General features: G+C 43.0%; 1 protein-coding gene across 2 annotated transcripts in view; it reads right to left on the bottom strand.

Annotated features, from left to right (window-relative positions):
• Positions 1-2,789: 2,789 nt before the first annotated feature.
• Positions 2,790-12,464, bottom strand: part of LOC138676323 (TRPM8 channel-associated factor homolog) — a 151,252-nt gene continuing 141,577 nt past the window's right edge. The window contains exon 8 of one of the 2 annotated variants that reach the window (XM_069765509.1): positions 2,790-5,936. In XM_069765509.1, the coding sequence (XP_069621610.1) occupies positions 5,691-5,936 (246 nt within the window). In that variant the 3' untranslated portion in view covers positions 2,790-5,690. The remainder of the gene's footprint in view (positions 5,937-12,464) is intronic. The other variant, XM_069765510.1, reaches the window with a different exon arrangement.

Raw genomic sequence — 12,464 nt, 5'->3', positions numbered from 1 at the left:
TCAGAGACATACTGTGTGCTCAGATTCAGCCAAATGCAGCCAAACTGATTGGTCGTCGTTTCATACTACAGATGGACAATGACCCAAAACAAAGCCAAAGCAACCCAGGAGTTTATTAAAACAAAGAAGTGGAATATCCTTCAATGGCCAAGTCAGTCACCTGATCTCAACCCAATTGAGCATGCATTTCACTTGTTAAAGACTAAACTTCAGACAGAAAGGCCCACAAACAAACAGCAACTGAAAACCACCGCAGTGAAGGCCTGGCACAGCATCAAAAAGGAGGAAACACAGCATCTGGTGATGTCCACGAGTTCAAGACTTCAGGCAGTCATTGCCAATAAAGGGTTTTCAAACAAGTACTAAAAATGAACATTTTATTTAAAATTATTCAATCTGTCCAATTACTTTTGGTCACTTTAAAAATAGGGTGGCACATGTTAAGGAGCTGAAACTCCTAAACCCTTCATCCAATTTAAATGTGGATACCCTCAAATGAAAGCTGAAAGTCTGAACTTCAACTGCATCTGAATTGTTTTCTTTAAAATTCATTGTGGTAACGTCTATAACCAAAATTAGAAAAATGTTGTCTCTGTCCAAATATATATGGACCTAACTGTATATTATGTGTATTACTACAGTAAAATGGAAAAAGTGTATTTTATAATTGTATAATGTAATTTTATTATAATGTATAAATTTGATAACTGTCCTAAAAGTTATGTTGTCCAAGGTTATGAGATTTGGCAGACATCTGCTCTTTAGAATTATTTTTACTCTGAAATGTTGGAGCATATCATCCCTAGTTACAGAAGAGATACAACTTCAGATGTAAGCAGCTCTATTCCCTACCGGGCACCTGCTAATCAAATGACATAGCACATGATTACTGGTTTTTTTAATGGCTCTATAATGTAAATAAACTGAAATTATGTTGTCATCAGGCAGACTGCAAGTGGATAACACAAGTGGAAAAGCTGTCAGCACAGAGAGCACTTACAGCATTTGCATTCCACAAGGGGCAACACCGCCAATGCTGGCACATTATGTAACTACATTGAAAGCTCATAAGCTAATTTTGTTAGAAGAATAGAAAATTGAAATAAAATTCAAATGCCATGGTCAATAAACAATGTAACATCTTTCAGCAGCCCTTGAGTACATATCATGCAATCTACAATATTATATTGCTTTAAAGAGATTGTCCACTAATTAAACCATTCAAAATTCATGAAAATAGTATGTTAGCACTTTATGTTACGTACAGATGGGCATGTTACCAAGACTGCAAGTTACTAGTAACAATGGAAACCGATATCTGTGGCCTGGGCTGCTAAGCATATATAAATTTCGAAATACAAAGTAAGAGAATGTGGTCAAATTCTGCGCTACTGAATCATGTAGTCCAAAGGTATTATTCTTTATTCAACGCGTTTCTGAGTTTCCAAGAACTCCTTCATCAGGATTTCCACATAAGATTATTTCGTGATGAAGGAGGTCTTGGAAACTCAGAAACGGGTTGAATAAAGACCACTTTTAATAATACTTTTGGACATGATTCAGCAGTGCAGAATTTGACCACATTCTCCTACTTTGTATTTTCAACGGCTGGTCCCTCGTGGATCCGTGTATCTGCGGAAGCGAATCTCTCCAATGCTTGTCCTAACCTACGTCTGGTGAGTGCCTTTACCTTGCATTGACTGTGTAATCTCGGATAAAAACCTATTGAGCTATTTTCCTCCAACAGTTTTTATATAAATTTCTAGACACACTGTAAAAAATGGTGCTTTTCTCTGCCATCTGTAGCAAAATAAAGCACCTTCTTTGGTTTTTATTTTTTTTTCCAGCAGTTTGTACTGTGCATTCGCTAAAGAGGCTGCTATGCGCAGTACAAACGATCAATGCTTAAATGGGCCCATGGTAGGTATGATGTCATTTCCATCATATATTGGATACCTCTGGAGCACAAGTCCACCAATCTTCATGGTGGGAGATAGGCACATGTTCCATCGTAAGCGCTAGTTCTGCATCAATGAGAAGCTGAAAGTGAAAAAGGGTGAATGGTTGTGTCCTCAGAGTCTAAGAAGTGTGCAATGCTGCTTGGGGGATGCTTGTGGTGGGATTTGGGGGAAGTGCGATGGAGTGAGTGGCCTGTGGTGGGATTTTGGGGGGATATGCAATGCTGGAGGCTGCCTGGTTGAGAGAACAACTTTGCCTAAAAAATCATCTTATCTTTAATATTTTCACTGACAATGGATATGTTCCTAGTACTTGGAAAAAAGACATTTCAAGGGATCCCAACCAAAACTGTTTCCAGTTTCCTAAATATAGTCCACAGACCGCCAAGATCTGCTCTATTTTGCTTATTACTGTGACCATTTACATTTTGTCGATGTCAATGTGTGTTCTGGAGCCAAGAACCACAGACTAGTGGCAGTACTTTATTTTCTATATAGCTGTACAAAATATTTCCAATACTCTCTAGGGATTGCAATTGAATATGTAATGGCTGCACATCACAAACAGTTTCACCAGTCTGCAACATTTTATTGCTATAGCACATCTTGCATTAGATCACACTTTGTATGTGATTTCAAGGATTCTTTTCCTTGGCTAAATTTACCAACCATGTAAGCTACAAAAAATAAGGAGGCAGAAACATGTCTGCAATGCAAGTTGCTCCTGTGGGTGTCAGATTTTATAAACCTCCCCCAGTGTATTACGGTAGTAGACAGAAAAGTACCTAAAGGACAAAGAGATGACAATATTACTCTTGTAGGAAGCATAAAAACAGTTTAAAGCTTAGAAAGGCTTTATTGCAAGAGTTTGACAAAGCAATAAGAATAAAATATTTGAAACACTTTAAAACAAGAAAAAATACAAGTATTGTAGCAGTCAATGAACAATCAATTCTATATGTATAGTTGTTTTCCTTCCTCAACAGTATGCCTTTCGTGATAAACATGCCACAATAGGAGGAATTTTCTCCTGCTAAAGAACAGAAAAAGCTAAGCATCTTAATTTTACCAATGTACAAGTTTGATGGATAGAACATTGCTTATTGTATTATGTTTTCCAAATCCTTTTTTTCGTTTGTTTGTTTTTTTTACCATTTTTACATTGAATAAATACAATCCTCAATATTGAAATTGTAGCACCAAGAATGAAAAAAATGTGGAATAATGGATATTATAGGATTGATAGACATGTTAATGATAGGCATATGATGAAAGCATGGAAGCACAATTTCAACACATAATTTATTAAGTATTGAGAGTAAGTGCCACACAAAGAAGCACATGCACTTACACACCTTGACATGGTATCAATAATATTAATGGTTGTCTGAGGAATGTTCTGCCACACCAAATGCACTTGTGCACGTAAATCAAAATCCACTTCTGGCAACTTCCTTTGCAATTGCCGAGCAATGACATCCCAGATGAGCTCGATGGGAGACAAGTTTGCAGGCCATTTGTCACGGGGAGCCTAGGTAGACTAAAGCTAATAACCCGGGCCCCTACGATTTCCCTAAGACTAGGGAAACCCTGTTTGTCCCTCTCCCAGAGATTACACTGATGGTGTGCTTGTCCGGGCCGCCAGGCCTGACCCTAACTCCTGATTCTGTACTAAACTGAAACCTCCACTCTCCACCTAGTGATAATCTTAACACCAACCTTTACATAAAGCACAGACAGGCAAAACCAAAAACGCACCACGCCGCAAACACACTCAGGAAAACACTATAATGTGCACAGGGTAAAACAAAACACGAATATAGGAAGGAGAAATATGACAAGGATCATACACCACCAGATCTGATATTTCCACTCCAAGACCACCACTCCGAACCGAGATCACCAGGTACAAGACACAAGCTATAATCGGAGACGCCCAAAGTTCAGAAGAACTATATAAAGGCTGTGGGCGTGCCCCAGCCTCCAATCCGAGTACCAGCTAGATTAACCCCGGACAACCTCGATAAAATCTGCCGGCGCCACTGAGCGCATAGTGGACGAATGCAGAATTACCGCTGTCTGTCGGACGCCCTAGTGTGAATAGCGTCCGACATGACACATTGTAGCACATTTAAGGCATGCAGGTGGCACACAATAGTGCAAGCAACTTGCAGCCGGATATTGTCATGCTGAAAAACGGCCAATGGGGCACTTTGGAGAAATGTCTACAGCACTGGTTCCACCACCAAATCAATGTAACGTCAGGCTGATCGTGTACGTGGAATTAAAACCAGAGGGATCTGGCTACTGTACATTATGTAACCCCACATTATAAGCACAGGAGTACTATAAGTACTACCATGGTGACCTTCCCCTGTGAAGGCCTCTTCATGGCACTGCCAATGTGGTCTTAAAAATTATCTACCTCTATCATTGCAACCCATACAAAAATGGGACTCATCGATGAAGAGGATAGACCTCCATCCCAGCCTCTACTGCCATCTTGCACTTTACCATGATAGCCTTTGTGAGAGGATGCATAGAGGTCAATCAAAACTCTCCATGAATGGACATCTGGCTCTTAGCACCATGTGCAAACAACTTCTGATGGTTTGTGTAGACACTGTTTGATACCTTAAGCTTGGTATGTGATATCCAATTTGACTTGTAATACAAAATGGATCAATTGTGAACACTGTGGTACAGCCATTTATCCAAAGTGTCCCAGAGGCTATTTTTCAACATGACAGCACAAGATCACATGGTATAACCATGACCTGCAGTGTCTTCGGACTTGTCTTCCATCGAGCACATCTGGGATGTCATTTGCTGGCAACTGTAACAACAGATGATTTAAGTGCCCAAGTGCATTTAGCATGGCAGAACATTTCTTCAATGCCTGTTAATAACCTTATTGATAGCATGCCAAGGCATGTAAGTTCTTGTATTTCTGTTGCTATTACTCGATACTGAATAAATCGAAAGTTTTGAAAATGTTGTTTTCATTTTTTCATCATTTGCAGATCATGAACATGACTATCGATCCTGTGATCTCCATATTCTCATGACTTTTTCTTCTAGGTGTTCAATTTCAATGCTGAGGAATGTGTATTATGTGTATTATTGGAGTAAAATAGAAAAGGTGTGTCTTTCTTAATTTTATATGTCATTTTTTTATAACCGGACTAAAATAAAATTGTGTTGTCCGGGGTTGTAAGAGAGTTTGGACATCTGATCTTTGGGTTATATTGTCATCAGACAGTTGGCAAGTGGTAAGCTATCACTACAGAAATCAGCACTTGCATCCCATAAGGGGCAACACCACTAAAAGCTAGCACATTAATTAACTACATAGAAAGTTCATACTCTGATATTGTAGAAGAATAGTTAATTGAAGGGATATCTACTGTAGACACCTTAGTCAATAAGTCTCGTAACTTCTTTCAGCAATCATTGAAAACACACCATGCAATGTACAACTTTATATTGCTTTAAAGAGGGTTTCCACTACTTAAACCATCTAAAATTCTTGAAAATAGCATGTTTGCTCTTTGTTTCTAACAGATGGTCATGTTACGAAGATTGCAAATCACTAACCGCTACAGAAACCTATATACTGTATGTAGCCGCTGTGGTCAATGCTTGGCGGCAGCTGTCAGATACTTTATTTTATAGTTGTTATTTTTTATCTAATTTCAAGAATGGAAAACCTCTTTAACATAACAATTATATTCACACAATATATTTTTTCATTGGGTCATTCTCCCATTCTTGCAGTGTGGTCAATTCATTTCTGGTTGCTTCATCAATGGGCCACCCCCAGACTTGGAAAAATGGGGCCAGGTTTTTATTGACTGCTTGAGAGAACAACTTTGCCCAAAGATTCATCTTATCTTTATTATCTTTACTGACGTTGGACATGGTCTGGTACTTGGAGAAAAGATATTTGAAGGGATCCCAGCCAAAACCCTCTTGTAGCTGAAACAATGGAACAAAAAGTTATTATCAACGGATCTAATGTGTCCTAAAAGAGAAGTCTTCACAAAGACCTGTACTGCACAGAGCTCCCTGCTAAGTTGCTTGCAAACAACAAAACCCAGATTGGAGGGAGAAACCAACCAAACCACCATCCTGCAGATCTCTCCAAAAATAAAAGCCCACGTCAGGTTTTCTTAAATCTGACTTGGTCAAATAGGATGACAAAATCCACACTGTCTTATTTTGTATTGCAACAAGAGATGAACGAATATTTCAATGTTCGGTTCGGATTACGATCGCCGATTTTGCAATATTCGCTGATTTATTCATCGAATATTCACCAAACATAGCTGAACGTCATTGGAGTCAATGAGAGACAAAAACAATCACTTACAATACACCTTTAAATGGGCCCAAAAGCTGCCCAAACATATCAAATTAGTGGCAGACACCAGAAAAGTGGCCTTAATTGATCCACAGTGCAAATTTTAGAGGTCTAGACTCACGACCTTGGCCTTTGCATGCACCATCTGCAGCAGGTCCGCTTCCATATCCCCTACCATGCCAAGCCAGTTCGCTGGCAAAACATGTTGAGGATGCTTAGAAGCTAGTTTTAATAATATTTGCCAGTGGTTGTGAATGAGTGGATATAGGTAGTGGCTGCACCATATTGCATACCCCTGAATACTGTTACCAGATAGGATTAGGACAGTCAGTTAAAGACTGTGGGCTTTGAGAGCAGTTTATTGTCATCCTATTGATGTAAACACTGACAAATGGAAGTTTTAAATATGATTCGCCTTTTTTTAATCTTTTCATTAAAATTTATGTTTCAGAGTCTTTAATTAGGGTTGTTTGCCTCTGGCAATTTGTGATTTGTGTATAATAACCTACGCTGACTCTATTGGGCAGCAATTTTTGTTGGTATTCTTGAATTATGGAGTCCTTAAAGGGACACTGTCACCTGAATTTGGAGGGAACAATTTTCAGCCATGGAGGCGGGGTTTTCGGGTGTTTGATTCACCCTTTCCTTACCCGCTGGCTGCATGCTGGCTGCAATATTGGATTGAAGTTCATTCTCTGTCCTCCATAGTACATGCATGCACAAGGCAATCTTGCCTTGCGCAGGCGTGTACTATGGAGGACAGAGAATGAACTTCAATCCAATATTGCAGCCAGCATGCAGCCAGCGGGTAAGGAAAGGGTGAATTAAACACCCGAAAACCCCGCCTCCATGGCTGAAAATTGTTCCCTCCAAATTCAGGTGACAGTGTCCCTTTAAACTCCAATTAGTCTGTCCTTGGGAATATGGCAAGTTTTCTATCTCAGAAATTAAATGTAGAGGGACTGTTGTTAGAGGCCACAAAGGTGTTTTCAGCCAATAGCACGTTATTGGCACAGAGTGATGTCAATATATCATTTAATAATTTATTGAACATTTTCAAACAGCAGACGAGAAGCTGTTGGGAGATAGCTAGTTTGGAAACTTATTTGCAGAAGAAAATTGTATATTGAGGCAGCATCGGACTGGAGCCCCTTGGGCCCACAAGAGAAAATCATTCTTGGGGCCCACTATGTATTTACATAGAAATAAATACAATACCACCAATTGTGTGCTAAAACATACTAAAATCATGCTAAAATTAGGGTATAAGATATGATAGCACACGTCTTAATTATGTAGCAGGGATTGGGGTAGCCCCCTCTTAGAATTTAAAGTAGCCCCCTTATAGAATATAATGTAGCCCCCTCATAGAATATAATGTAGCCCCCTCATACAATATAAAGTAGCCCTCTCATGGAATATAATGCATGTTACACACGGTCCGGTCCTTGTACCTTCGCGGGGTCCCCGCTGTCATGACGGGGCCTCTGCTTCTCCTCCCTCCTCTGCTTCCTGGCATGCAGCCAGCAGGTCCTCTGGCTGTGTGCTTAGGTCACGCACGCTCGCTCCCGGTCTCTTAAAGAGACAGGGCGCATTTTCTAAAAGGTGCTTCTGACCAATTGCGTGTTAATGATTACCATTTCTAGCCCCTCCACCATAGGGAGGGTGCCGGAGCAACATGTGTCCTCAGTTGCTAACTTCTGGTTCCTGCTAGCATGTGCTTCTGATTCTGAAGTCTCTGTTACTGCTCCGCTTACACTGTTTGTCTCCACAGACTATCTGCTACCTGTTACCTAGCTTTCCTGGACGATCTCCAATCTGCCTACTCCAGTTCCGTATAGTCCCGCCATTCAGTCACCTGAATGTCAGGACAACTTTAGTACCGCTGGAACCAGTTTCCACCCGTACCCCCGGTACCCACCAGTTATCTCTACATCACCTCCTAACCCTGCTTGTCCGTCTGTCCCGCTTGGTCAGCTACCACGAGTCCGCGGTCTAACTGGAGGTAGCACCCGTGTCCCCCAGGTATCCCATTCTGATCCTGTTCAAGGGGTCTTGCCACGGGTGTCTGGGGCTCACGTAGTCACACCCCCTTCGGAGCCCCCCCGGACCGTGGTCCAGAGGTTCCACGTTTAATTACAATAAAAACGAATGTGAACCTCACCATCTGTGCCTCCGTTTCCATTAATTGCAATGCATCCTCCCCTAATAGAAAATAATGCAGCCCCCCTCATAGGGTAAAATGCAACCCACCACAAAATATAATGCAACCCTCTCATAAGGTATAATGCAGCCCCTATAGAATATACTGTAGCCCCCCTCCCCTCATATAGGATAATGTAGCCCACCAGAATATAATGTAGCCCCCTGAAAGAATAATGCAGCCCCCAAAGAGAATATAATGCAGCCCCCCACAGAATGTAAGCCCCTCATAAAGCATAATGCCACCCCCTCATATAGTATAACACAGCCTCCCTGATATAGTATAATGCAGCTCCCCTCATAGGGTATAATACAGCCCCCACCTCATTTTTCTCCCCCTCCACAATATCATTGTCCTCATAACCACCTCCATCATTGCCTTCTCACCCACAACCCCTATCATTGCCCATTCCACCACCTCAATCATTGCTTTCTCCCCCACTACTCCATCATTGCCCATTCCACCACCTCCATCATTGCCTCCTCCCCCATCACCACCATCATTGTCCTTTCCACCACTACCATCATTGTCCGTTCCAGCACAACATCATTGTCTTCTCCCCACCACACCTTTCCACTTCCTCTATAAATTTTTTCTCTAGTCTCCACCACTCCCATCATTGCCCTCTCCATCTCCTCCATCATTGCCTCTTCCACCACCATCATTGTCCTTTCCACCACAACCATCATTGCCTTCTCCCCACCACCCCATCATTGCCCATTCCACCACCTCCATCATTGCCTCCTCCCCCACTACTCCATCGTCCTTTCCACCACCAACAACTTTGCCTTCTCCCCCACCACTGCTCTCTCCATCACCCACATCATTGACCTCTCAAATACACACACAGCACCACTCTCACACACAGCACCACACAAACACACAGCACCGCACCACTCTCTCACACTCACCCAGCACTGCACCACTCACGCACGCACACGCACACAGCACCACACCAAACAGGCACACACACAGACACACACAGTACCACTCACCTCTCCGCATGTTTTCCGCAGCCACAGCACATCCCGGCAGCATCTTTATGCCCATGGGGGCGTGGGGAAGTGTGAATATTAATTTCTCTTTTGCAACAGGGACAGGCTCCTGTCTTCAGCTGCTGCTCTGTTGGCACCGGGTGGGCCCCCCTGACTCATGGGCCCCATAGCAGCTGTGTGGTGTGCCGCTATTAGCGACACGCCACTGGCTGGCGGCCCCTGGAGCAGTGGGGGCCCTAGGAAGCTGCGTGCCCTGTAAGCAAGCAGGTGTAAGTGCCTGGGCCCACCGGAGAATCCTCCAGTTCTCTGGTGGGCCAGTCCGACCCTGTAATAGAGGTTTGAGGATCCCTCTGTTTCCAAATGCACATAGAGATGACATGGCATTTGTTCAAGGGTGGGAAAATTTGCTGGCTGAGTGTTCCTTGAGACTTATGAATTATCTCTTGGAATTTGAAAAACATAATTTGAACAGAATTAATATACAAATAGAGAAAGAAGTCAATGATGTACATCAGTTCTCAAAACATCCTGATTTTGGTAGACTAGAGACAAATTTTCAAAAACAAATAGAGAACCTTAAAAGGGAGATTAAGGAAAGGAAGCATAAGAAATTCATTAGAGATTTGGGGGATTTTGAAACCAGTCAGATATACAGACAGAATTAATTGTATCATCTCTAAAGGACCTAGAACTAATAATCCATTATACACGGATAGATCTGAAACTGATTTTTCTGAGTCAGATAGTTCCACTGGGGGCAATTCAAATCTCTAGGGGGGGAACAAAGAGAAAAAGTGAGTTTAAGAGGAATTATAAATCCAAAAATAATTTCATGGATGAATTTAACAGTGGAAAATCCACATCCAAAAAGAAATGCATATTAGATTACTGGTGGGCCTTCTTCCTCCTCTGTGCCCATTTTCTTGGCTCAGAGGGTGGACTCAGTATAACAGACAATACTGTCTCTGTTTGGAAATCTTGTACCATCACAAATGGTGAATTCACTACCGTTCAAAAGTTTAGGGTCACCCATTTTGTGTTTTCCTTGAAAACTTATACGTTTATTAATCAAATGAGTTGCCAAATGAATTGAAAATCTAGTCCAGACTTTGACAAGGTTCAAAAAAACATTTTGTATTTGAAACAATAATTTTCTCCTTCAAACTTTGCTTTCGTCAAAGAATGCTCCCTTTGCAGCAATTACAGCATTTGGTATTCTAACAGATAATTTGCTAATGTAATCTGGAGAAATTTCACCCCATGCTTCCAGAAGCCCCTCCCACAAGTTGCTTTGGCTTGATGGGCACTTTTTGCGTACATACGGTCAAGCTGCTGCCACAACAGCTCAATGGGGTTGAGATCTGGTGACTGCGCTGACCACTCCATTACAGATAGAATACCAGCTGCCTGCTTCTTCCCTAAATAGTGTTATGCTGTAAGAATCAGGCTGCACTCAGATGTCACCCGAGCGCAGTCCTATAGTGAGTGTGATGATTCACAGGAGGAAAACGGGAAGTGGACCCTCTAGACCGCGACGACGAACCCCTCACGGACGAGCTGACCAGATAGACCGCCCCCTATACAGGGAGTTAGGGGCAGGCCCGCGAGGGACTATCGCCACGGAAGCTGGAGGACCGGGACGGGAGAAGACCAAGATAAGGCGGGGATAGTAGGACAACAGAGTAAAGGTACCGTCACACTAGACGATATCGCTAGCGATCCGTGACGTTGCAGCGTCCTCGCTAGCGATATCGTCCAGTGTGACAGGCAGCAGCGATCAGGCCCCTGCTGTGCTGTCGCTGGTCGGGGAAGAAAGTCCAGAACTTTATTTGGTCGCTGAACTCCCCGTAGAAATCGCTGAATCGGCGTGTGTGACACCGATTCAGCGATGTCTTCACGATGTCTTGCGCTTAGTTACCCGATGTTTACCCTGGTTACCGGCATTGTTGGTCGCTGGAGAGCGGTCTGTGTGACAGCTCTCCAGCGACCAAACAGCGACGCTGCAGCGATCTGGATCGTTGTCGGTATCGCTGCAGCGTCGCTAAGTGTGACGGTACCTTTATGCTATAGAATCAGGCTGCACTCAGATGACATCCGAGCGCAGTCCTGTAGAGGGTACTGCAGAGACACAGGACTGATGGGAAAACTGCACCAGTACAGGGACTGGCGAAGGAACTGAGGAAACACAGAGGCTAGCAAGATCCAGGAAAGACAGGAACTGCAGAGACACAGGATAAACCCTAAGAGGGAAAACGAACTTCACAGAGACTAAGAGCGGCCAGGAACACCTGAAGGAACAAATGATATCCAGGCACAGAGGGACGGCAGGAAGCAGTTTAAATACCTACAGGCAGGGTAGCACTTCCAGGTAACAGACCTCCAGTACCATAGAGAGGACAATAAGGAGAACCGACCTCAGGGTATTAGTCCTCCAGGACCATAGAGGAGACAGAAGATCAGAAGTGCACACGCGCAGCACTGAACCTGGTATGCGCACGAGCACGAGAAGCAGAGGCCGGGAGAGAGCGCGGAGAAAGAGACGCTGACTGGGGAGGCGGCAGCAACGGTATGACAAATAGTTCTTGCATAATTTGGAGGTGTGCTTTGGGTCATTGTCCTGTTGCAGGATGAAATTGGCTCCAATCATGAGCTGTCCACAGGGTATGGCATGGCGTTACATAATGGAGTGATGGCCTTCCTTATTCAAAATCCCTTTTTACCTTGTACAAATCTCCCTCTTTACCAGCACCAAAGCAACCCCAGACCATCACATTACTTCCACCATACTTGACAGATGGCATCAGGCAATCTTCCAGCATCTTTTCAGTTGTTCTCCGCCTCACAAATGTTCTTCTGTGTGAGCCAAACACCTCAAACTTGGATTTGTCTGTCCATAACACTTTTTTCCAATCTTCTTCTGTCCAATGTCTGTGTTCTTTTGCCCA

Source organism: Ranitomeya imitator, chromosome 4 (assembly GCF_032444005.1).
Source record: "Ranitomeya imitator isolate aRanImi1 chromosome 4, aRanImi1.pri, whole genome shotgun sequence".
Taxonomy (NCBI): domain Eukaryota; kingdom Metazoa; phylum Chordata; class Amphibia; order Anura; family Dendrobatidae; genus Ranitomeya; species Ranitomeya imitator.
The sequence above is the reverse complement of the archived record's forward strand: the minus strand, read 5'-3'. Positions and strand labels throughout refer to the sequence as shown.